The sequence below is a fragment of the Macaca mulatta genome, chromosome 3 (assembly GCF_049350105.2).
Source record: "Macaca mulatta isolate MMU2019108-1 chromosome 3, T2T-MMU8v2.0, whole genome shotgun sequence".
Lineage (NCBI taxonomy): Eukaryota > Metazoa > Chordata > Mammalia > Primates > Cercopithecidae > Macaca > Macaca mulatta.
The window spans coordinates 91914408-91941529 of NC_133408.1; the positions used below are offsets into that span (position 1 = coordinate 91914408).

The 27122-nt window shown below is 37.7% G+C and overlaps 1 protein-coding gene across 4 annotated transcripts in view; it reads right to left on the reverse strand.

The window, feature by feature from the left end:
* Positions 1–1830: 1830 nt before the first annotated feature.
* The window catches only part of ANLN (anillin, actin binding protein), a 65270-nt gene continuing 39978 nt past the window's right edge, over positions 1831–27122 (reverse strand). For all 4 annotated transcript variants that reach the window (XM_015133715.3, XM_077996937.1, XM_015133714.3 and 1 more), the window contains 4 exons: positions 16452–16538; positions 11935–12042; positions 5788–5960; positions 1831–3132 (listed from right to left, as the gene is read on the reverse strand). In XM_015133715.3, the coding sequence (XP_014989201.1) occupies positions 3009–3132; positions 5788–5960; positions 11935–12042; positions 16452–16538 (492 nt within the window). In that variant the 3' untranslated portion in view covers positions 1831–3008. The remainder of the gene's footprint in view (positions 3133–5787; positions 5961–11934; positions 12043–16451; positions 16539–27122) is intronic.

The following is a 27122-nucleotide window of genomic DNA, read 5'->3' on the forward strand; positions in this document are numbered from 1 at the left end:
AGTGCTGCGATTACAGGCATGAGCCACCACAGTTGCATAGGAGCTCTTTATGTTTTTGCATATCAATGCCTTATTAAATATGTTGTAAATATTCTCCCTTTGTCGCTTAGTGTTTTAACTTTAGATATTTATCAGATTTTTTTAATGCAATCAATTCTGTCATTCTTTTTCTATACAGATACTCTTATAACCTGATTTTTTTTATCTGAACCATTTTGTTCAACTGACTGCTCCAAATTTCAATTCACATTGTCTTTATTCTGCTTTATGACTCTGTGGTTAGAATCTTTTTTTTTTTTTTTTTTTTTTTTTTTTTTTTTTGAGAGAGTCTCACTCTGTTGCCTAGGCTGGAGTGCAGTGGCACAATCTCGGCTCACTGTAGCCTCTGCCTTCTGGGTTCAAGTGATTCTCCTGCCTCAGCCTCCCAAGTAGCTGGGATTACAGGCACGTGCCACCACATCCAGCTAATTGTTTATATTTTTGGTAGCGACAAGGTTGCACCATGTTGGCCAGGCTGGTCTCAAACTCCTGACCTCAGGTCATTCACCCACCTCAGCCTCCCAAAGTGCTGGGATTACAGGCGTGAGCCACCGTACCCAGTCAAAATATTTTCTTCTTTGGTCTCACCAGACACCATTCTTGTTTTTCTTTCATAGAAGACAATCATTAGACTTGTCTTTTCTACTTTTCCCCTAAAGAACAGGGTTCAGGACAGTCGCAGTGGCTCACACCTGTAATCTCAGCACTTTAGGAGGCCAAGGCAGGAGGATCACTTGAGGTCTGGAGTTCAAGACCAGCCTGGCCAACATAGTGAAACCCCATCTCTACTAAAAATACAAAAATTAGCTGGGCGTGGTGGTGTGTGCCTGTAATCCCAGTTATTCGGGAGGCTGAGGCACGAGAATCACCTGAACCCGGGAAGCAGAGGTTGTAGTGAGCCGAGACTGTGCCATTGCACTCCATCCTGGGGGAGAGAGTGAGACGCTGTTTAAAAAAAAAAAAAAAAAAAAAAGAACAGTGTTCCTTTTTTTCTTTCTTCTCTTCCCACATCATATTCCCTGGATGATCTTATTCACTCCAATAGTTTCAACAATCCCCCTTAGGCAGATGACACTGAAAATCTTCAGGGTGACATTTTCTACTGTTTACGGAGTATTTCTAGCTTGAGGTCCCACAATCACCTTACACTAAATTTCTTCTAAAGTTGAATTTTATAAATACTATCTATATATTAAGATGATCTCTAAGGAATACTGTTATACTTTTTGTTTAACTTACAATAAATGGTATGTATAGAATATTTTTATGAACAAAAGAATATAAATATTTCTATGCGACATGTGTAGTGTCCTCTGGCAGGACATAAACATTGGTAAAAGTAGTTATGACAGTGGGAGAAGACTTGCTTTTTGACTTTACCTTCTTTGTGCATTCTGAATTTTGTACCATGCTTTGTGCCCTTTGAAGGCCTATTCAAAAATAAATGCAAGTCTATAAATAAATACAAGGGACCTTCTTATCAGTCCCATCAAACCTATTCCCTGTCTGGCTGATGATATCACTCATCCATTCAGTATCTGCTAAAGACTTGGGAATTATACTCTCTCTCCTCAAATGCACATCCAATTACCATATTCAGTTGAAATGCTAGATCCTTCATTCACTTATGCATTCAATAGCAGCCCTAAGAACACACAATAAGCCAAACTGGGTAGAGAGAAAAAGATGGATGAGACATTGTCAGCACAGTACCCACAAGAAGCTCCCAGCCCAGGGATACAGAGCAACCATACCACACACTGAAACAGTGCTTCCTAAACAACTGATTCCTTTAGACATTTACAGGTATTTATTTGAGTAAGAGCTCATAAAATATATTTTTATAATATACACAAGAAAAAATACATTTGAATGAATAAAAAATAAAATGACAGAAGGTGACAGAATTTAGTGTTTATAAATGAGGTCATAAAGAACTTTAATAATTCAGAGAAGAAATTCAAAGTATATTTAAAAGTTGAGACCCTGCTTTACAATATTTTATAATTAAAAAAAGGCGTTTAAAGGTGATACATGACTTAATAATTTTCCAATTTCAAAATGAGTTTCTAGACAATATTGTTCATGAACCAAAAAAAAACCAAACAACAACAAAACCCAAACACTTTGGCAAGCAAAGTATTATTAGTCCATAGCAGCTTCATAACAGTTTACTTTTTTAATAAAAAGATTTTTCAATTTACAGTTGTTGTAGTAGAAAAAACTAATATGCTAAGTATGTAAGCCATGCAGTAAAAATAATGACCGTAATGAAGCCAGAATTCTATGAAAATGTGCACCACATTGCATATATAGTAGCTGAGTAAATGTAAACCATGTGCTTATTAACTCTTCTATATAAAATATTGAACCCCCAAGTTTCACACATTGCCTCCTATGTCCACATCTCTTTTCTGAAGGCAGCCTCACGCTTTAAGCCAATATATATTTGCTATTTGAAAAAGTTCTCATCCTCATCACTAAAAAGGTTTCTGTAAAGGCCTTAGACATTTTTTCAGTACCCTAGTAACAAGACATATCATCATCAATAAATGATCACAGCCTTTCGAAAAAACTACTGAGATTGGAGAATGGGTTTCTGTCTCCAACCCCTGAAAGACGTTGCTGTTTCAAGACCTACAGCTCCAAGAAGACAACTCAGAATTTCTTACTTTTAAAAAAATATCGTCATGAATAACTGAATAATTAGATTTCTAGGAAAATGAGGCGTTTAAATTAAGATTTAGCAAAATCAACTATAATGTATTTACTTTTACTCATTGATGAATGACAGAAATCAGTTAAAGTTTTACAAACAAAAGATATAAATACTGCATAATACATAGTGAATATTGGCACAAACCCTTTCGTACTTAAAGCATAAAATGCAATCAGTAAATCTGATGCTCTTAAGTGTGTTTCTTAAGATGACATCAAAAAACCTCTAGATAGCATGGAAATTTCCCAGTTTAAGGCTTTCCAATAGGTTTGTAGCAAGCATCAGGTTGCCAGAGGCGAATATCAACAAGAACTTGATTGAGTTTTTGCATCCAGAGATCCCGCTCTTCTTTAGTATCTGCAGACAGCCAGTTCCTACAGGAACAAACAACCAAAGAGGTCAGAATTCTTCTCCCCCGATTCCATACCCCCATGTACTCTTGCTAGGGAAAAAAATGACTAAATAAACCAGTAAATGAATTACCTTTAACCACCTTTTATAGATGCTAATCCAGAGCCACTTAGTGAGGTGCGTCTCCAAATAAAACAGAGGAAAATTACCCCGTTTGGTTAACTGATGCTAACTTACACTAATTACACTTGGTAAAGGATGGTGCTTCCAACAGGTGTTTTATACAGGTAGTGTGTGGCCTGGGTAACCTGATAGTATAGGACACCCACTGAGTGTGGGCAACTTCTCAGCAAGAGCACCAAAGGCCTGAATATAGGCACTCCCTGAATATAGGCACTCCCAATATAATCTTCAGAGTCAGGTTCCCCAACAGCTGCAATCACAGACTCATGATCCTTCACCTGGCTCTACAGGTAATATTATTTTGCACTGTCTGCCATTAGATTTGTCCTACTATATTAGTAGAACATGGTATTTATAATAAACTATCTAAAGATCCTAAAACTTTGTCTATCCTAACCTCTCTGTCCATATTAGGAATATTTTCCTTGCATCCATATTTAGTTACAAGTTGAAAGAATAACTAGTTGACGGGGCAGGCCAGAGTAAGGAAGGGGGGATTCCCTAACTTATAGCCCGAACATCCTTCTAGGGAACGGCCAGCCATTAGGTTTTTACATTGCACTCATTCTACAACTTTATAAGTTCTCCCCATTTGTACTAGAAATGGTGTAAATATGAATAAGTGGAGTTTATCACCTTCTAGTAGTCAATGAAGAAAGTACTGCACTTATAATAGCCACCACTTGTTAAGCTCATTCCATGTACTTGAAACTGTGCTAAGTGTGTTTACTCATTCATCTCTATTGTCTGAAGTCTCTGTGAACCTATTCTGGTTCAAGAGGCTTAAAACAACAACAACAACAACAACAAAAACTCTATTGTCACTGTAGAGTTTATTTTTCCTTTTTGACACAGAAGATTTCAGAGGGCCAGCAAAGTTAAGTGACCTGCCATAACCATTTGATGAGTCAGGATTTAAACTTAAATCTATTGACCTCAAAGCTCCACTGTAACTACTGCCTCCCCATGTGATAAAACATTCTGGTTTCAATGTGTAGTCTCTGTTTTGAAGTATGCAGTAGAGATTAGAAGATAAATCGTTAGCATTGACAGCAAACTTAGTTAGTAGAAATGAAAATGAGGTACATTAAATTCAAGTAAAAGGCCTAAGTCCAAAAGGCCCAAGGCCCTGTAAGGAAACAGTTCAGTGAGGCAAAGGAGAATGCAGAACTGCAGAATGTTTATATTCTCACCATCAAAAAAGTTAAATAAAATTTAGGCCACCAAGCAAAGCTGAAGACTCAGCCAAGACTGAATTGAGAATGTACCACTCTCATATGCTTGAGCGAAGGGTACCCATCCAAGTTATAATTTTATAGTAAGAAAGACCACAAGTAAATGAGGCACAGAGTAATTAAAGTAACATGTAATCTGGCTATTTTTTTTTTTTAATCACAGGGGAAGGTCTACAGAGAAGTCTAAGAGAGTTTATGCAACCAGTGAAAAATAAGGTTATACAAAAAATGTGAGTGATATTCAAAATGGCTGAAGTGGGCTGCTGTGGTTAAGAACTATCTGGATACTGCACTTTGGTTGGTTCCTCCACTGACCATGGCCATGGACAGGTCGCTATCAAACAAAATGATTAGAAATCCATTTTGCCTGTCCTGCCCTGTGTGATTCCACCACTGCATAGAAGACCCCTGAAAGAATGAATGAGTTAAAATGAATAAATCTGAAAGTAATCTAGACATCAAAATTTTCCAACAAATGAGTCTTCTATCCAGCTATTTTAAAACAAATTGGCAGTCTCTGGGCAACTTTGTTCTACTTTAGTATCGTGTCTCCTGTAGCTTTCTAATATTTTCACATTAGAAACTCATAAAGCTAGTCCTACCAATCTCCCCCCATCTGCAATATCCAGCAACAGCCTAATTACTAAAGATCTTACCAAATTCTAACTTTTGTACCTAATGACAACTCTGTACACTGAAGTTGGTCTTCAAGCTTCTCTTAGGCATCCAAGCAAAGAAACCTATCTCAGAATCTTAGCAATAAACCTTTGTATCTTACACTTGAGCTCAGGGTTAATTAAAAAAGGGGTACCCCCAAAAGTTTTATTCTGTTAATCTCCATCCAGAAATTTGCAGAATAGAATGAGACTGTTTTTGTGAGTCATCTGATTACATGAGGTTATTCTGGGAATGGAAGGAAGGGATGTGTAAAGTCTCTTTGAATAATGCTTGACTCCTCAACTACGCATGAAATCTTTAAACTTACCCCAAAGATTATCTAACTGCCATGAAAATGCCTCCATTGTGAGCATACCGGAAAACATTAGCTAAGATACGACCTGAGTATTATACTTTCCTTAACTACGTTAGTTATTATAGATGGTTCACTTACTGCTTTGTGTATGTTCTGTTTTCTCACTAAGGCTGTGCCCTTTTCAACGTCAAGGACCATCTCTGATATTTCTTAGTGGTAAGTACATAGTGTACATAGCGGGCAATCAATTGCTTAGTTGATCGAAATATTTATAGGCCAATACATACTTGGTGACACAGAGTGTGTCCCTGCATTGGCTGACAAGAGTCTCTCGGTCATCTTCTCTTTGTGGTCGGACAGTAATTAATTCAAAAGTGTTGCGTCTTGCACAAAATTCTCTGTTGGCTGGTTCTATCTGACGACTGGTACAATTAGCCAGATTTATCCTTCCTATGGGATTCTTTAAAAACAAATTAAGAGAAATCAGTAGAAAATAAGACTAAGTCAGTAAGTATTAAGCAGCATTTAAGTTGGTACAAATTAAAATTAAAATTAAAAAGCTATTCATTTAAAAGTTAAAATTTAGTTACGCTGGGCTTAGAGAAACATATTTAACATTTATTATTGTTCCTAGCTAGACATAAAAATAAAACCCAAAAATATCAACTGGTAGCTCTTGCCAACTAACCTAAAAAGCACTTTATTATGGTGAACTTCAAATAAAAAATACAAACAACAGTATAATGAGCCCCAGGTACCAAAACCAGCTATAACAATGAGAAACACACCCAACTGCCTGTTATCTGTAACTTACCCACTTCTCCCCTTTCTATAAAAGGAAACCTAGACATTGGATTTCATGTGCAAATATTTCTTTATATATCTATAAAAGATAAGGGCAGGCAATTGCCCTGGATTGTTGGCAGCCATGAATTCCTATGACACAAGTCAAAGTGGAGGAAAACATTCACGAGACCAAATGGTCCTGAAAACGGGAAAAGAAACACATATAGGCACACATGAGCCAACAGCCAATAAGTGTGTCAACTCTATTAGAATTTTTAAAAATAAAAATAGAATACACCATTTTAAAACCTTAGATTGGCTAAGTCTGGAAAAAACAGTAACAACCTCTGTTAATTGGTTAGGGAGTGAGTAACACAGATTCTTATGCATCACTGGTGAAAGTATAATATGATCTATTACTGGTAGGCAACTTGATAACAGTAATCAAAAACCATTAACAATGAGCATTTTCTGATCCTACAGTTCCAACTAAATTTATCCTAAGCAAGTATATAAATATGTACACACAGATTCTAATATGTGTAGTCACTGTTTTTTCATAATAGCAAAAAATTCTAAACAAATTAAATGACAGTAATAGGGGACTATTTAAATAAATCATGGTATTGTTTCCAGCAAATATGATACATTAAATAGTCTGAAAGTCCTCTCATTATATAAGCCGCCAAATGCTAGATAATTAAATTGACAAGAAAGTAGAAAAATCCTTCAAAGGCCAAAATCAATGAGCAAGGGAGAATGAAGAATATTAAGCTAGTCTGAAACCCTGACTTCCTTTGGGGCATTTGCCAACACTAAGACCTGCAACCTAGAAATGACAGAATATAAATTCTGGTATTTGTTTTAAAACACCCTAGCAAAGCAACAAAACAAAACAAAACAAAAATGCATGCGTGTTGTGGGGAGATAAATGAAACCTGAAAATGAATAATTAATTAAGCTGGAAGTTCATTATACTATTTTTGCTTTGTGTACATTTGAACATTTTCAATTATAAAATGCAAAACAGGGCTGGGTGCAGTGGCTCATGCCCCTAATCCCAACACTTCAGGAGGCGGAGACGGGTGGATCGCTTTGAGCTCAAGAGTTTGAGACCAGCCTGGCCAACATGGTGAAACCCCATCTCTACCGAAAATACAAAAATTAGCCGTGTGTGGTGGTGCTTGCCTGTAGTCCCAGCTACTCCAGAGGCTGAGGCAGAGAATCGCTTGAGCCCAGGAGGCAAAAGTTGCAGTGAGCCAAGACTGCTCCACTGCACTCCAGCCTGGGTGACCGAGTGAGACCCTGTCTCAAAAAAAAAGAAAAAAGTGAAACATTCTGGGAATGGAAGGAAGGGATGTGTAAAGTCTCTTTGAATAATGCTTGACTCCTCAACTACGCATGAAATCTTTAAACTTACCCCAAAGATTATCTAACTGCCATGAAAATGCCTCCACTGTGAGCATACCGGAAAACATTAGCTAAGATACGACCTGAGTATTATACTTTCCTTAACTACGTTACTTTAGTTATTATTGATGGTTGTATCTGTATGTTTATTTCCATGAGGTGACGGCAGGGTGTGTGTGTGTGTGTGTGTGTGTGTGTGCGCGCGCGGTGTAAGGAAAAAGCAAGGACGAAGAATAGTCATACAGTAGCCCCTGCTTATCCATGGTTTCACTTTCTATAGCTTCAATTACCCACAGTCAACCATAGTTTAAAAATATTAAAAGAAAAATTATAGAAAAACTATTCACAAGTTTTAAACTGCGTGCCATTCTAAGCAGCATGATGAAATCTCCTGCCATTGCACCTGGTATGTGGATCCTCCCTTCGTCCAGCGTATCCACGCTGTACCCGCTACCTGCTCAGCAGTCACTTAGCAGCGTTCTAAGATCAACTGAGATCGAGATCATCCTGCCTAACACGGTGAAACCCCGTCTCTACTAAAAAAATACAAAAAATTAGCCGGATATGGTGGCGGGCGCCTGTAGTCCCAGCTACTTGGGAGGCTGAGGCAGGAGAATGGTGTGAACCCGGGAGGCGGAGCTTGCAGTGAGCCAAGATCGCGTCACTGCACTCCAGCTTTGGCAACAGAGCGAGACTCCGTCTCAAAAAAAAAAAAAAAAAGATGAACGGCTATAGTATGCAGTGCTTGTGTTCAAGTAGCCCCTATCTGACTTAATAAGGTCCCCAAAGTACAAGAGTAGATATGCCAAAGACAAATCATAAAGTGCTTCCTTTATGTGAAAAGGTGAAAGTCTTCAACTTAATACGGAAAGAAAAAAAATCGTATGCTGAGGTTGCCAAGATCTACACAGTAAGAATAAATCTTCTATCCATGAAATTGTGAGGAAAGAAAAAGAAATTCATGCTAGTTTCGTTATCACATATCCAACTGCAAAAGTTACCACCACAGTACACGGTAAGTGCTTAATTAAAATAGGAAAGGCATTAAATTTGTGGGTGTAACACATCAACAGAAACGTGTTGTGATTGATGGCAACTGGGTCTGGTACTTATCCATGGTTTCATGCATTCACTGGCGGTCTTGGAACGCATCCACTGAGGATAAGGGGGAACTACTATACATTACTGCATAAGTTAGGAGACCTGCCTTAGCAGACATTAAGATTTATTTTAAAGCTATGGTCATTGAGATTGGGATAGGGAAACAAACCAAAGGAAACAGAACAGTGAGCCTAAAAATAAACCTACACATATAATGACATCTTGATACACATGAGAAATGGCATTGTGGATCAGTGAATGATATAGTTTGGATATTTGTCTTCACCCAGATCTCATGTTGAATTGTAATCCCCAGTGTTGGAGGTGGGGCCTAAAGGGAGGTGACTGGATCACGGGGGTGGATTTCTCAAGAAATCCCCTTGGTGCTGTCCTCAAATAGTGAATGAATTCTCACATGAATTGATTGTTTAAAAATGTATGGTACCTCCCTTTGCTCACTTGCTCGCTCGCTCACTCATGCTTTTATCATGTGATGCACCTGCTCCCACTTCACCTTCCACTGTGAGTAAAAGCTCCCTGAGGCCTCCCCAGAAGCTGAGCAGATGCCAGTGTCATGCTTCCAGTACAGCCTGCAGAACCAGGAGCCAATTTAAAAATTACCCAGTCTTGGGTATTTCTTCATAGCAATGCAAGAATGACCTAACACAGTGGGGAAAGAACCAACCATTCAATGATGCTGGCACAACTGGTTATCCAGGTGAAAAAAAAAATCAATTCTAGGGAAATTAAATATGAAGTATAAAACTTTATAAGTTTAGAAAGAGGTATAAAAGAAATCTTTGACTCCAGGATAAGGATAGTTTCTTAAATTAGACCCTAAAAAGCACAAAGCAATAGACTGGCAGGTCTGATTACCTTAACATTAGAAAAGTCTGTGCATAAAAAGACACTAAAAAGATAAATTAAAAGATATGCCAAGCCTAAGACTAGGGAAATATAATTGCAATGTATCAAAAAATATTAAAATTAATAATATATAGACAATCAGTTCATAGGAGAGAAAATATAAATGGCCATACACACTCTTATGCTTAGAAAAGATACTTAGTCTAGTAATCAAGAAGACACAAAAATTTTTAAAATAAGAGTACATTTCACATCTATCATACTGATGGAAGTTTAAAAGGCTGACATATGATGTGTTGGTGGGAATATGAAAAGCTGAGAACTCTCAAATACTCCTGGTGGGAATGGAAAATTGTTCAACCACTTTTGAGACTCATTTGACAAAATCAAGTTGTAGATGTGCAAACCCTACAACCCAGCAATTCTGCTACTAGATAACATTCAAAAAAGAACTCTCATCCATGTGTACAAGAAACTAAATCTTTCTGCATGTGGGCTGTAAAAGGTACAAACCAAAACAAAATAAGAAGAAAGTGAATCACAGCAGTATTGTCTGTATACAACAATTTAGAAATAATCTAAGGGTCTCTAAACAGGAGAATGGATAAATTGTAATGTGTTCTTACAAACGTATACTATACAGAGAAAAGGGGACAAACTAAAGCTACACATACCACCCTAGACAAATTTCACAAACCATACCGACCCAAAAAAGGCAAGTTGCAGAATGATACATACAGTATGTTATTATCTGTATAATGTTTAAAAACATGCAATTGCAGCAACATATATTGCTTATATACACGTACAGGTTAAACATCCAAAATCTGAAAATCTTGAAATCTGAATTGCTCCAAAATCCAAAACTTTTTGAGAGTCAACATGATGCTTAAAGGAAATGCTCATTGGAGCATCTCAGATTTTCAATTTTTGGATTAGGAGATAATTAACTGGCAAGTATAATGCAAATATACCAAGACCTGAAAAAAAATCCCAAATCTGAAACACCTCTAAATCCCAAGGATATGAATAAGGGATATTCAATCTGTATAATAAAAATTTAAATAAGTGCATGGGAACAATAAACAAGTTTAGGATAGTGGTTATCTCTGCGGGAGAGAGAATTACAACTGGAATAATAACACAGAGGTTGATGAAATTATTTTACGTCCTTTTGAATGTCTCCAACATTTCACAATAAAATTTTAAAATATTAATAATTGTAATGACTACAGTGTAACACACATAGCTATCCAACACAGCATTATAGACTTATCTTTACTGATAATGAAAGATGTTAGAATATTTTATCAAGTAAAAAATCAGATTATAAAAAGCATGCTTTTCCTTTTAAAAAGATTCATAAATGAATAATTATTATATATTATACATTTTTAAAGTTTGAAAAGATATCTAACCAAAATATGAGCAATACCTATGTCTGTTATGGATGATTTTCTTTTTAATTCTGCTTATTTCTATTTTCCAGTTTGGGGATAATAAATAATCTTACTTGGGCAATAATACTAACTTCTTTAAAAACATGATAAAATTTATTACACAAAATCCTATTGTTAAATTTTAGAAACAAAATACAAACCACTGTTCCTGTGGGTGGGTTTCCATTGCTGTTTTACCCTAACTAATAAGATAAAAATTAAATTTAAAACATTTCCAACTTCAAATGTCAACAAAAAATATAATTAAACATCCAGTAGAAAAGAAGGAAAAATATACATGTTAAGCCATTTTAAGAGTGGTCAAATTACAGGGAATGGATAGGATATAAAAATTGTAAAGGTATATCACACACACACACACCTACAACAAAAACTTTTTTTTTGAGATGGAGTCTTGCTCTGTAGCTCAGACTGGAGTGCCGTGGTGTGATCTTGGCTCACTGCAACCTTGGCCTCCAGGATCCAGGCGATTCTCCTGCCTCAGTCTCCTCAATAGCTGGGATTACAGGCACCTGCCACCACACCCAGCTAGTTTTTGTGTTTTTAGCAGAGACAGGATTTCACTATGTTGGCCAGGCTGGTCTCGAACTCCTGACCTCAGGTGATCTGCCCGCCTCGGCCTCCCAAAGTGCTGGGATTACAGGCATGAGCTACTGCGCCCGGCCAACAAGAACATTTTTAATGGCTTAGTGAGTACATAAAAAGGGTTATTAATTTGGGTGAGTGATGGGGGCCAGAGGGAACATTTGCATGAACACTACATGAAAGTCAATCAGGGCTTTCACCACTAAACAGTACTATTTAAATTACCTTTCGTTTCTCATCATCTGGATAAGTCCAATAAGATATACAGTTTCCAGAAAGAACACACCATCTTCGATGCCAGGCACCAAAACCACTAACATCTTCAAATATGGTCTGGAAAAGTCAATTGAAATGCTGGCTTTAGAAAATTGAGGAAAATGTCCTAACAATGAAATGCTGATTCTGTATGCTAACTGTAGTATGTTGACATATTTCATATCTCAAAATCTATCTGTATGATTTTTTTATCATGTCTTTTACCTTAGTAATGAAAATCACTGATTATTCATATCAGAAATTTTCTTCAACATCATCTACAAGCATTTAAGAACATTCAGATATCAACCCTAAATTAAATACCTCTACCTAATCTTAGATTTTTGAAAAGTGTAGTGTCCCTAACGAAATGCTCCTTAAACAACAGAAATGCCTCAAGTGTTGGAGAATTAATAATATAAAATTACCATACCTTATATATTTTAAAAAACTAATAATAATATATTAAGTTAAACCCATCTTAATATGCAAGACAGGCATTTAATCTTTATTTAGGAGATCAAGTTTTCTAACAGGATTAGAAAAGAGTTAGCTTATGATCACAGGCCTTGGTCAATAACCATGATAAACATCACAACTCCAAGTCCGCTGCTGAACCGTGAGACCCGCTTGAAGTGGTGCCTCCCTGCAGTCAGGCGTTTGTCCTTAGGAATGTTACTTATATTCTAAAGGTAGGCCAGGCAGTAGTGTTGGCTAGAAACAGGATTCCAGAATAGGCAACTAATAACATCTGGTTTTGTTCCACGGAAGCACTTCCACTTAAACAGTGCAAGTAGAAGCTAAGAGTTTTTCTCTCACTACTTTTTAGCTATAGTCATAAAAGAGCCCTAACTGATATAAAAGCCCTCACTTTTAATTAAAAAAAAAAAAAAAAAAGGCCTGGTGCAGTGGCTCACGCCTGTAATCCCAGCACTTTGGGAGGCTGAGGCGGGTGGATCACGAGGTCAGGAGATCGAGACCATCCTGGCTAACACAGTGAAATCCCGTCTCTACTAAAAATACAAAAATTAGTCGGGCGTGGCAGTGAGTACCTGTAGTCTCAGCTACTTGGGAGGCTGAGGCAGGAGAATGGCCTGAACCCGGGAGGCGGAGCTTGCAGTGAGCCAAGATCATGTCACTGCACTCCAGCCTGGGCGACAGAGTAAGTCTTCGTCTCAAAAAAAAAAACAAAAACCATAAAAAAATTTAAAAAAACATCATTCATCTAGGAACTTCTGTGTTAAAGAACAAAGCAAGGTAAAAACATAACAATGATGTAGATCAGGGAAACTTTTTCTATAAGGGCCAGAGAGTAAATATTTTAGACTTTGGGCCATACGGTCCCTGCCACAGCTACTCAGCTTGGCTACAGTGGCACAGAAGCAGCCACAGATGCTAAGGAAGCAGATCAGCCTATGTTCCAATCAAAGACTATAAAAACAGGCAGTGAGGCCTGCTGTGCTGCCCTCTGATACAGATGATCCAAAGGCATCTTTGCATTTGATTTTAGATTACCTTCATATCCCAACTTTACTTTTCTGATTGTTGAGAAGCTAAGAATAAACTAGTATTACTTGGTTGTTCCTGTGAGGGACCATTCTAAGTATATCTTCAAATTATCTCAACTACTCCTTACTCCAACCCTATGACAGTAGGATATACACACTCTTCTCAATTCACTGTTTTATGTAAATTTCCCAAAAGGTGGCTTGAATTAGGAGTCTAATTTCTGGCCATGATGTGTGGGAGCAAATGTTACTAAGCTAGATTGAAACTTCAGATTAATTAGCTTGCTCCAACCATATGCTCTCCTGCCTCACCTTTTTCCTCCTCCCCTAATGCTTCCATTTTCCTCCCAAAGCAGCCTTTTTCTAGGCAATACTGCTCACAGCTCCCCAAGGAAGAAAGAAAGGAATCTTGTTATTTCAATCTCAAGCACGAAAGTTAACAGAAATCACTCACCAGCTCCCTCCTGTGTTAACGTTCACCTTTTACATCATAAAGGTAATAAACAGACAAGGTAACTTTTGATAAACAAGATTAACACCAGCTATTATGACATCCTACTATAATCAGAGAAGAATAAGGACAGCCTTTTCATTCCTATAGCTGAGGAAACAGAGGGCCAAGGAAAATAACTGACATCACACAGACCGCAAAACTAGAACCTTCTGGCTGCCAAACCGGAGCGCCTGCCTCTTGTTGCTCCTCAGGGGAGGCACAGCTAGCTTGGCACCCTGTTGAAACCACTTACCTGTCTCTGGTTGGAGTCGCCCTCTTCCAGGGCAGCCCCGGCACATCCTCACACAGGAAGCTGAGCTGAGGAGCTTTCATTTCCATTACTACCTCTAATTTTTTATAGGGAGTAGAGGCAATTAAAATGCAATGTTTAGGCAGAGGACAGAAGTTATATTGGGGAATCCAGAGCTCTTTCTTACTAGATTTCTGTAAGTATGGATGTGAGAAGAATGGGCTATAGGATTCAAGACAGAGTAAACTTGAAGAGATCTAACAAGTTCGTTAAGAGCCCAGCTAAAAAATTAATTAGGTGAGACGTTATATGCAAATGGACCAGCTACCTTAACATAGCCTATCCATTGCTAAAGGCATCTACAATAAAATATAATAATGTTTACATGAAAAGAAAAGGTCGTTAGGCAAACACTGCCTTCAAGTCAGAAATTTACATGCTTTTCCAAGACTACCTAGTGCCACCTGCTGGATTTACATGTGATAAAACCTAATAAGGAAGGAAAAAATACTATTAATAAGTAGCAATTCCCAATCCTTGGGAAGTCGGCTTCAGTTACTTAGGCCACCGGGCTTTCCTTACTATCTAGCTCTTCTGAACCTTTGACACAGTTACAAACTGACTTGTAACATCCCTTGCATCATTCCAGTTCTTGCTTCATAGAGAATACCAAAGCAACTGGATTTTCTCCACTTCTTGTACCATACTCACAATCTTCTATGCGTTCTACACACATACTTTCTTCCTCGCATCATGAGAAAACTGTAATTCTGTATCAAATAAATCCGTGAACTGTGGCTTGGGCTTAATTCTCCCCATTCTCATGACCTTGCTCTATGAATTACCCCATAAGCCCTAGTTCAGGTCCTCCATGGCCTCTATCTTCAATCTCTTTGGCCCTATCAGAAGCTACCCATCTACATTTAAAGCCACTTATGTCTCTCCCATCTTAACAAAATGTTGACAAAATCCTCCTTTCAACCTACATACCTCTGCAAGCACAACGCTCTTCTCTCCTTACTCCTTCACTGCCAAAGTGTTTCCAAGAATTTCCAAGCTCCTGTGCTCATTCCTCATCTCCCACTCACTCTGGACCCATTTGCAGTCTAGCATCTGCCCTCACCTGCGCCAGAATGATTACCCGATAGTAAGTCCTACAGTCCTTACAGAATCTGATCTAACTTAACCACTCCCTCCTTTCAATGTTCTCTTCTATTGGCAACCATGGTGCTAGATTCTCCGTTTCTCTCCCTACAGTCTCCTCTGAGGCTTCCCTCCTTCCATCCGTCCTTTCAATGCTGGCACTCCTCCAGTGAGTTGGCTCTGCTTCCCTCACTTGCCTTGGGCTTCCCCATGCTGCAGATATCCACATCTTTACCTCTACTAAATGTCTGTCTTGAGCTCCAAACCCAGAACTTTCACACATGTTTCCAGGCATCTAAAATTCAAATCATGTAAAACTTAACTCATTAAAATTTCCCACATCAGTGGGAACTGACTAGTCTTCTTCGGGGTTGTCATTCTCCAATCTGCTTTCCACATTGGTCAGAATGATTTTCTCAATCCCAAGTTGAATAATTTCTTCCACTTAAAATCTTATAAGAGCAACTCACTGACTCCAGGATAAAGTCCAAATTCTTTAAAAGGCCCTTGAACTCTTGTCCCATTTCCCTAACCACACTTTCCTCCTCATTCCCCACCCGCCAATCACACGCATGCACTCAAACTCTAAGCTCTAGCTATCCTGAAATACCTTCCACTGTCTGCATGTGTCATCCTTCTTTTCTTTGGGTAGCAGTGACAAAGAAGGGCCCTTCAAGGCACTGTACATTCTCCCCCTATCTAGAACACTTCTCCCCTTTCTCCCTGATTAACTTACTCAGTTTAGAAATTACTTCTCTCAGCAGTTCCCTTTATCCCACCCCACCCACAGTCAAGACCTAATGTCCCACCAATTGACAGCGATGCACTGTTTTCTCCTATTAGAGTATTACATTGTGCTTGTCTGTTTATTTGTATTTCTCTCTTCTAAACTAAAAGCTCATGAGTAGAGGAATTATTTTTTGTGGTCTTTTACATTCCAACAGCAGCACAGTGATTGGCATATAAAGGACATGCAACAAATCTTTACTGAACCAACTTGTCACTTAATCACAAAGGATTTCATTCCTATGGGAAACAAGTCCGTATTTCACAAAACGGAAAAAAGGAAGTTAAAGACTGTGATGTTACTTACTAGAAACCCTCTTTCTTCAACACTGGAATTCACTTGACATTTTATTTTTAAATAAATATGACCTTCCAAAGAAGATAAAAAGGGGACCTGCAAAGAAAAAAGGTAAATTATTTGCAAAACAGGTTCAAAGTGTGATTTTTCTTAATAAATCATGTATAAATCATGAACAGAGAATATTACAACTTGAAAACACAGTGTTTTCTAAAGTTGGAATATAAAAGGCATGGCCAAAAAGCCATTGGTTCCTTATCAACAAATACTTTTGAAGAATAAATTCATTCAAGGTAAAGCTTGACAAAACCAAAAGCCCTAAGTCTCAAGTTAATGTGAGAAAGAAAACAGAAGACAATACTTGGGTTTATCTCCATCAACAGGAGAATATACTCAGTAAAAAACTGGATAAACCAACCTGTAAATTCACAGCATACAATACCATCCAGCAATAAAGAACAATAAACTGCAGATATGGAAAAGCCAGTCCTTGAATTCATATGGAATTGCAAGAGACCCCAAACAACCAAATCAATCTTGAAAATTAAGAACAAAGGCGAAGGAATCATATTTCCCAATTTCAAAACGTAATTCAAAACTTTGGTAATCAAAGCAGTGTGGGCTGGCTGGACATGGTAGTTCATGCCTGTAATCCCAGCACTTTGGAAGGCCAAGGACGGGGGATCACTCGAACGCAGGAGTTCAAGACCAGCCTGGGTAACATAGCAAGACCTCGTCTCTATTAAACATGAAAAAATTAGCCAGGTGTGGTGGCACATGTCTGTAGTCCCAGCTACTTGGAAGGCTGAGGCAGGAGGATCGCTTGAATCCAAAAGTTCAAGGTTGCAGTGAGCTATGATCATGGCACTGTACTCTGGCCTGGGCAAAAGCCAAAACCTTGTCTCAAAGAAACAAAACCAAACAAACCAGTGTGGTGTTGGCATAAGAATAGACATATGGACAAAAGAAATGGAATTGAGACCAGACATAAACCGATGCATCTTATGGCCAACTGATTTTTGACAAGGATGCCAAGACCATTTAAAGCGGAAGAGCAGCCTTTCCAAAAAATGGTGCTGAGAAAATTAGATATCCACACGCACCAAGAGTCATGGTGGAGCTCCATCTCATACCATTTATAAAAATTAAACCCAAATGGATAATATCCTAAGTACGAGAGCTAAAATTATAAAACTCTTAGAAAGGCCAGGCACGGTGGCTCACGCCTGTAATCCCAGCACTTTGGGAGGCTGAGGCGGGTGGACCGCCTGAGGTTAGGAGTTCAAGACCAGCCTGACCGTGAAGGGATTTCACCTTCAACATAGTGAAATCCCATCTCTACTAAAAATACAAAAACTAGCCAACGTAGTGGTGCATGCCTGTAATCCCAGCTGCTCGGGAGGCTGAGGCAGGAGAATCACTTGAACCCGGAGGCGGAGGTTGCAGTAAGCGAAGATCGTGCCATTGCACTCCAGCCTAGGCAACAAGAGTGAAACTCTTGTCTCGAAAAACGTTTAAAAATAAAACTCTTAGAAAAAAACCATAGAGGTAAAGCTTTGTGATCATGGATTTAGCAGTAGATTTTCAGATACGATACCAAAAGCACAAACAACATGAGGAAAAAATAGACAAATTAGACTTTACCAAAATTAAAAACTTTTCATTACAGAGGTTCCACAAAAAAATGAAAAAAATAAAACTACCATATAACCCAGCAATCCCAGTTCCAGGTATTTATCAAAAGGATTGAAACTGGGTTCTTGAAGTGCTATCTGCACTCTTACGTTCATTGCAGCATTATTCACAATAGCTAAGAGATGGAAGTAATCTAAGTGCCCGTCAATAAATGAAGAGACCAAAAAAATGTAGTACATACATACAATATAATATTCTTTAGCATAAAAAAAGGAGATCCTGTCATACGCTACAACATAAACAAACTTTAAGGACATTATGCTAAATGAAATAAGCTAGTCAGAGAAAGAAAAACACTACACGACTCCACTTATCATGAAGTATCTACGTTTGATCTTATCCAAAAGGCTGAAAAGCAACATATGGGCTGGGCGCGGTGGCTTATGCCTATAATCCCAGCACTTTGGGAGGCCGAGGCGGGCAGATCACGAGGTCAGGAGATCAAGACCATTCTGGCTAACACGGTGAAACCCCGTCTCTACTAAAAATGCAAAAAATTAGCCAGGTGTGGCGGTGGGTACCTGTAGTCCCAGCCACTTGGGAGGCTAAGGCAGGAGAATGGCATGAACCTGGGAGGCGGAGCTTGCAGTGAGCCAAGATCGCGCCACTGCACTCCAGCCTGGGCGACTGAGCAAGACTCTATCTCAAAAAAAAAAAAAAAGAAAAGTAACATATGAAATCTGTAAAGTAGACAATCTCATAGAAGCAGAAACTAGAGTGGTGGCTGCCAGGGACTGGGGAGGAGAATATGAGGAGCTGCAGTTCCATGAGTATAGAATTTCAGTCATGCAAAATGAAAATTCTATAGATCTGCTATATAACATAATGCTTATAGTTTACAATACTTCACTGTATACTTAAAAATTTCTTCAAAAGATAAATACCATGTATTATTTACCACGATAAAAAAAAATTATAAACCTTTGCACATCAAAGCACTTTATCAAGAAAGTGAAAAGACAGTCTATGGAATGGTTTGAAATATTTGCAAATTATATATCTGATAATATCCAGAATATACAAAGAAAACTCTTACAACTCAGTAACAAAAAGACAACCCAACTAAAACAACTCAAACAAACCAAACTAAAAATTTGGCAAAGGACTTGAATGGACATGTCTTCAAAGATACATATTTTGTCTTCCAATAAGCACATGAAAAGACATTTAACATCAACAGTCATTAGAGAAATTCAAATCAAACCTACAATGAGGAATCACTTCACACCCACTAGGATGGTTATAATTTAAAAATAAAACAAACAGAAAATAGACAATGGCAAAGATGTAGGAAAATGGGAACCCATATTACTGGTAGAAATATCAAATAGTGTAGATGCTTTGAAAAACAGTTTGGTGGTTCCTAAAAATAATTATCATATGATCCCACAATTCTGTTCCTATGTATATGTACAAAAGAACTGAAAACAAATCATGCATGCACATGTTCAAAGCAGCTCTATTCACAATAGCCAAAATGCGGAAACAGCCCAAATATCTATCAATGAATGAACAGATAAATGAAATGCTGTATATACATATAATAGAATAGTATTCAGCCATAAAAAGAAATGAAGTTCTAATACATGCTACTTCATGGATATACTTCTGAAACATTACTCTAAGGGAAATAAGCCAGACATAAAAAGTTACATATTGTATGATGATTCCATTTATATGAAATATACAGAATAGATATATCCATAGAAACCAAATGCAGATTGATGGTTATCAGGGGCTCGGGGGGAGGGAAGATGGGCAAAGACTGCTTAATGAGTAAGACTTTTTACTTTTAGAGACATAAAAATATTTCAAATTAGACAGAGGTATTTTGCACAACACTGAATGTACTAAATGCCACTGAATTATTTACCTTAAAATTGTTACTTTGGTTACATTAATTTCATTTCAATACATTATTTTTTGAAAACAATGAACTACTAACATGAACAGCAGCATGAATAAATCTTAAAAACATCATGTTGAGCAAAAGAAATTAGATTCAAAAGAGTACACATTCTTTGATTCCATTTAAATGAAGTTCAAGCCCAGGTATGGTGGCTCACATGTGTAATCCCTGCACTTTGGGAGGCTGAGGCAGGAGGATCGCTTGAGCTCAGGAATTCAAGACGAGCCTGGGCAACATAGTAAGACTCCCCATCTCTATTTTCTTTTTTAAAAGATTTAAAAAAAATTAAAAACAATAAATGAAGTTCAAGAACAAGCAAAACAAATCTATGGTGAAAACAGAGATGAGAAGAATGGTTGCCTGTAGAGGTTGGGATTGACTAGATGGGAGTGATGGAAATGTCCCTTATCTTGACTAGGTATTGGTTATATAGGTGTACTCATTTGTTAAAACTCACTGAATGCTACGCTTAAGGTGTCTATAATTAACTGAACATAATCTTTTTACAACTACATTGAGTACAATAAATTGAACATATTTAAATATAGGGTTTGATGAATTTTGATATATGTATATTATAACCCATGAAAACTTGACCACAATCATAATAATGAACATTTTCATCACCCCTCAAAGCTCCCTCCCATAATCCTGCCTCTCTCTATTCCCATCTCCAGGAAACCAATGATACGCTTTCTGTTGCTATAGGTGATTTTTCATGCACGTCATTTTTACACATCAAAAACAAGTGTTTTTTTGTTTTGTTTTTGTTTTTGAGACAGAGTATCATTCTGTTACCCAGGAGGCAGTGGCATGATCTTGGCTCACTGCAACCTCCGCCTCCCAGGTTCAAGCGACTCTCGCACCTCAGCCTCCCAGGTTCAAGTGATTCTCGTGCTTCAGCCTCTCCTGTAATCCTGGGGTTACAGGCACGCACCACTACACCTGGCTAATTTTTGTATTTTTAATAGAGATGCGGTTTCATCATGTTGACCAGGCAGGTCTTGAACTCCTGACCTCAAGTGATCCAGCCACCTCGGCCTCTCAAAGTGCTGGGATTACAGGCATGAGCCACCGTGCCTGGCCAAAAAGAAGTATTTTTAAAGAAAAAGAACCTAAACATGTAAGAAAATATTCTTAACAACTTAGCAGAGGAGCAACCTTGCCATAAGCAACAAATTTTGCAGGGAAAAAGAGAAACCAGTTGAGCCTTCAGTGGTTGAGCATGGGCTGAGGTAGACAGGCAGCTCAAGAAGCAGAGGCAGAGCTAGCTCTCCCTACCCACCAATTCTCCTCAACAGGAATTTTGCTGAGAAGTGATGGTTGAAGATATGTCTAAAAAGCAGAGAGAAATCTTGTAGACATGCAGTACTTAGATCTCAAAGTTCTGCTTAAAGGTGGGGCCTGAAACCATTCTCAAAGCATTTAAAACAAAACTTGAACCAAATCTATTCATAGCCTAACTTCAGCTCAGTTTCTGATTACACAAGAGACAAGTCCCTAATTCATACTGTCTGAAAGACAAAAGAGCAAGGTATTACCTATTTCAGTCTCTACTGTTCTTTTATAATATAATATCTGGCCTGCAATTAAAAAATTACAAGACCAGTGAAAAAGTAGGAAAACATGGAACTTATCAAGGGAAAAAAATCCTGTCAATAGCAGATACACAGATGATCCAAATGTTAGAATTAAAAAACAAAAACGTTTATACAACATTAAAATATTTAGACGAAAAGATGGAGAAAAATTAGTGAGAAAATGGAGAACTTCAGCAGAGAAATTGAAACTGTAAAAAAAGATCCAAATGAAAATTTCAGAACTAAAAAAAAGTCTGAATTTAAAAATTCATTGGCTAGGCTTCACAGACTAGATCACATCAGGAAAAAAACAGGTGAACTTGAAGAACTGATAAATAGAAACCATCAAAAATGAAGCACAAAGAAAAAAGAATTAAATGAAAACCAAAAAGAATGTCACAGACCTGTAGAAAAATAGTCAATAGTCTACATTAACTGGAGTTTCAGAAAGGAGAGAGCAAGGCAGAAGAAATGACTTTAAGAGACAATGGCTGAGTATTTGCTAAGACTTATAAAACAACTAACTACAGATCATAAAGCTCAGTGAAATCAAACAGGATAAATACAAAGAAAACCACACGTAGGCACATTAAAATCAAACCATTAAAAACGCAAAATAAAAAAGCAGAAAAGAATGATGGCTGGCTGACTTCTTATTAGAAACAATTAAAGCCATAGGCCGGGCGCGGTGGCTCAAGCCTGTAATCCCAGCACTTTGGGAGGCCGAGACGGGTGGATCACGAGGTCAGGAGATCGAGACCATCCTGGCGAACACGGTGAAACCCCGTCTCTACTAAAAAAAAATACAAAAAACTAGCCGGGCGAGATGGCGGGCGCCTGTAGTCCCAGTTACTCGGGAGGCTGAGGCAGGAGAATGGCGTAAACCCGGGAGGCGGAGCTTGCAGTGAGCTGAGATCCGGCCACTGCACTCCAGCCCAGGCGACAGAGCGAGACTCCGCCTCAAAAAAAAAAAAAAAAAAAAAAAAAAAAAAAAAAAAAAGAAACAATTAAAGCCATAAACAATAACATCTTTAAAGAAGTGAAAAGATAAAAACCTGTCAACTTAGTCCCAGTGACAATATCCTTCAGAAATTAAGGCAATATAAAAACATTTCTGGACAAACAAAACCTAGAGATTTCATTTCCAGCAGACCTATATTACAAGAAATAATAAAGACAGTTCTTCTTGACAGGACAACAATCTCAGATGGAATTCTGAATCTACAAGAAGGAAGAACCCCAGAAATAGTAAATATAAGGGCCAATTTATAAAAATATATTTTAAAATTTCTTTTAAAAATTGATTAAAGAGGCTGGGCACAGTAGCTCACACCTGTAACCCCAGCACTTTGGTGGATGGCTTGAGCCCAGGACTTCACGGCCAGCCTGGAAAACATAGCAAGACCCCATCTCTTAAAAAAGAAAAAAACTGATTAAAGAAAAAGTAACAACAGTGCATTGTGTGGTTTATAACAAAGAAGTAAAATATATTGGGATGGGAAAATGAACTATATTGTTGTGAGGTTCATATTGTAAGGTACGTGAAGTGGTGTAACAGTATTTCAAAGCAGACTTTAATAAGGTAAGGATGCATACATTATTTCCTAGCAACAACTTAACAATAAAAAAAAAAAACCGAGTAATTATAGCTAAAAAATCCAAGAGGAGATTAAAAAGGATTACGAAAATACTCAATTAATCCAGAAGAAGGCAGGAAAGGAAAAACAAAGCGGCAAATAACAAAATGGTAGTGTAGGAGTTGGCAAACGTTTTCTGTAACTTACACAGACTGTATACATGGTGCCATTCAGTCAAGAGAAATGTAAACAAATATAAAGATGCACTTTTTGTGAAATACCTTTTGATCTTATATTGAAAATACAGTTTTTATGTGAGTGCAGGATTGCTATAAGGCATACCTATAGACTCTAATATAGGATTAAAGGAAGGTGAAGGATCTTCAACTGGAAAATTTAATGACAGCAAAGGATGGTTTGATAATTTTAGAAAGAGGCTTTAGAAATGTCAAGGTACAACAGGAGAAGCAGCTTCTACCAAATGAGATGGGAGATGAGTTCCCAGAAACCATTAAGAAAATCAATGAAGACAAAGGATATCTGCCTGAACAAGTTTGTTTTTTGTTATTGTTTTCCAAAACAAGGTCTCACTCTGTCACTCAGGCTGAAGTGCAGTGGCATGATCATAGCTCAATGCAGTCTTGAACTTCTGAACTTCTGGGCTCAAGCAATTCCCCCATCTCGGCCTTCTGAATAGCTAGGGCTACAGGTGCTTACCACCACCCCCAGCTAATATTTTTTCATTCTTTGATGAAAAACAACTTTTTTCATCATTTATGTTGTTCAGGCTGATATTGAACTTCTGGCTTTAAGCGATCCTCCCACTGTGGCCTCCCGAAGTGTTGGGATTGTAAGTGTGAACCACAGTGCCCAACCTGAACAAGTTTTTAACTCAGATAAAAGTGCCCTATTCTGGGGGTAAAAAAGAAAAGAAAAGTCACAAGGGACCTTTATTAGCAAGGAAATAAAGTGAGAACCAGAATTTAAGGGAGAAGGGATAGGCTAACTCCTGTTTTGTGTAAATGTAAATGGATTTATGATCAGAACTGCCCTTATCTATAAAGCTGCTAACACCCAAGTCTTGAAGGGAAAAGATAAACACCAACTGCTAATCTTTTGGTTATACAAGGCCTGGATTGGTTCCATCAATGATTTGTCCCTGAAATCAAGAATAAAATGGTAACATACATACACATATGATTGATTGATTGACTGATTGATAGACAGATATCTAAAGTAATGTTGACTTCTGAGTCAAAATAGAAAGGAAGATTGAAGTGTCTGTCATTCCTATTACCCAGGGAAAAAGAATGCCATCCCAACTGGATTAATCTTAGTTAAGTCTAAATTTCAGTTTTTACTATAATTAGTTTCCAACGATTTGATCCTCTAACATAGCAAAGATAATTTAAAGGGGGAAATTCTAAGACAAAAAGTATAAATTTCAATACACAAGTTTCATGAGACGAATCTCCAACTGCCCAAATTTGAAACCGATCCACAATGTAGAACCAAAACATCATATGCCTCACAATCCTATTTTGTAAAAATTCCCTTTTCGCTTTTCCTTACAGTGAGTTTTAAGTTCCTTAGGCTCTTTCCTCTCAATGTTATTTAACGGAATTCCATTGTTTAGCACAGAGCATGCTACTGATAACAAAAATCAGAACGATGAGAAGAAAATGTGCCCTCTTACTCTACAGCTGAAGAAAAGTAGACAATATTTTTGGTTAGAAGCTTGTCCTGATAAACAAGTAAACTGAAAATATTCACAAAACCATCAAGTGTACTACCCCTCCCCCTAGTTGAGTGTGGAGGGAGACTTGCGTGAAAATGTATGATCCTATTCTGTTTTGTGTTTAACAAAGGAGTCTTTTAAGACATCCACACTTCAAAGATTATGTTAAGAGCTGTAAAACATAACCTACAACCAGGGAGACTGTGTAATGTGTTATATGCTGGGATATTTTTGAGGGTGAAAGGGGCACCATTAATAATTATACAAGGCCAACAGGCATAAACTGGATAATTTAGGACATACCAGAATGCCTAACCATTTTCTTCAATCCCAAAACTCTATAATCCTAATTGGTTGTTTTACTTCAAAATTGTTTGCTCTAATAATATTCAAATTGACATTTCTATTTCCTAAAAGGTATAAATATGAGGTTCCTTTAAGTCAGAAGAGGAACTGTGGGACATCCTTCTCCCTTTATCTATAATAGGATAATAAAACTATGACTGTTTTGGATTCCCTATTCAAAGAAAGGGTTTGAAAGTCTGACTCACTAAGATTTGTAATTTAAATTCCAGGATGCCAGGCTTTAAATCAGATCTGAATAGCCTCAAATAAGATGGAAATCCACTGACAGTGGTGTCCTAAATCCGTAGAGCAAACCAACCGGATTAACCTCAACAGAAATTCCATTCTGAAAGGGCCTCACAGATAACCCCTGTGATTGTTGTATTACTGGTCAAGGCACCAGTAAAATAAACCAAGACTGCCGTGTACTGACAGTATCTGATAAGACAGGAAAGACATTTATACTCTTTCAGTGACAATTAAATGGGATTATTACATGAGTATAGAAGATCTTAAATTTTTCCCATCAACTTCAAGACCATTTAAACTTAACTATTTTAAATATTCTCCTACATCAAATCCAGGCAATTGGAACAAATATTTGCTTCCCCTCCTCACTCAGAAAAGCACAAAATTTGTTTCAGATTTTACTTCTAAATGGTACTGTATCTGACTGAGAAGGAGTCTTAAGATTAAAAGACACAACAAATTAAATTGAGTGGTTTGATTTTGCATTCGATCATGTGGTTGGCTATTTAAGTTATAAATTCAAAGGAGTTAAGTGAATGGGAATATACTTTAATTTTAATTGGTAAATGTGACATTTTGATTTAAAATGGCAGCCAAAAAAGTTTTTAAAAGAACAGTCTATATTTAAGATATGTCATTGAAATCTCTTTCATTTTACAGATTAATGAAAACTCTTACATATGTAGAAACTGGCTATGTGACAATACAGAGTAAAAAAATACAGTTCATAAAATCTCAATTCTTACGGTTATCTAATTTGCAAATCCTATTTTAAGAATTTAAAATAAAATAAAAAATACCATCCAGCATTTTGTTAACTAGAATCTCTTTAACCCAGACAATGTTTGTAACTGACCTTTACAAGAATATTAAAAATTTTTAGCTGGGTGCGACGGCTCACTCCTATAATCTCAGCACTCTGTGAGACCAAGGCAGGCAGATCGCCTGAGGTTGGGAGTTTGAGACTAGCCTGGGTAACATGGTGAAACCTCGTCTCTACTAAAAATACAAAAATTATCTGGGCATGGTGGTGCACGCCTGTAATTCCAGCTATTTAGGAGGCTGAGGCATGAGAATTGCTTGAACCTGGGAGACGGAGGCTGTAGTGAGCCGAGATCGCGCCACTGCACTCCAGCTTGGGTGACAGAGTGAGACTCCGTCACAAAACAAGAAAAAAAACTTTAAAAAGTTTTCCAAAACATATTATTATATTCAGTATAATTTTAGTGTTAAATGTATTATAATTTCAAAATTAACAAGCAAAGGGTCATCTATATAGCAAACTACCTATTAGCCAATTAAGACCATAAAAATTTTCTACTTTTGGCCAGGCACAGTGTTCATGCCCATAATCCCAGCACTTTGGGAGGCCAAGGCGGGTTGATCATTTGAGGTCAGGAGGTTCAATACCAGCCTGACCAATATGGTGAAACCCTGCCTCTACTAAAAATACAAAAATTAGCCAGGTGTGGTGGCGGGCACCTGTAATCCCAGCTACTTGGAAGGCTGAGGCAGGAGAATCACTTGAACCCAGGGGCAAAGGTTGCAGTGAGCCGAGATCATGCCAATGCACTCCAGCCTGGGTGA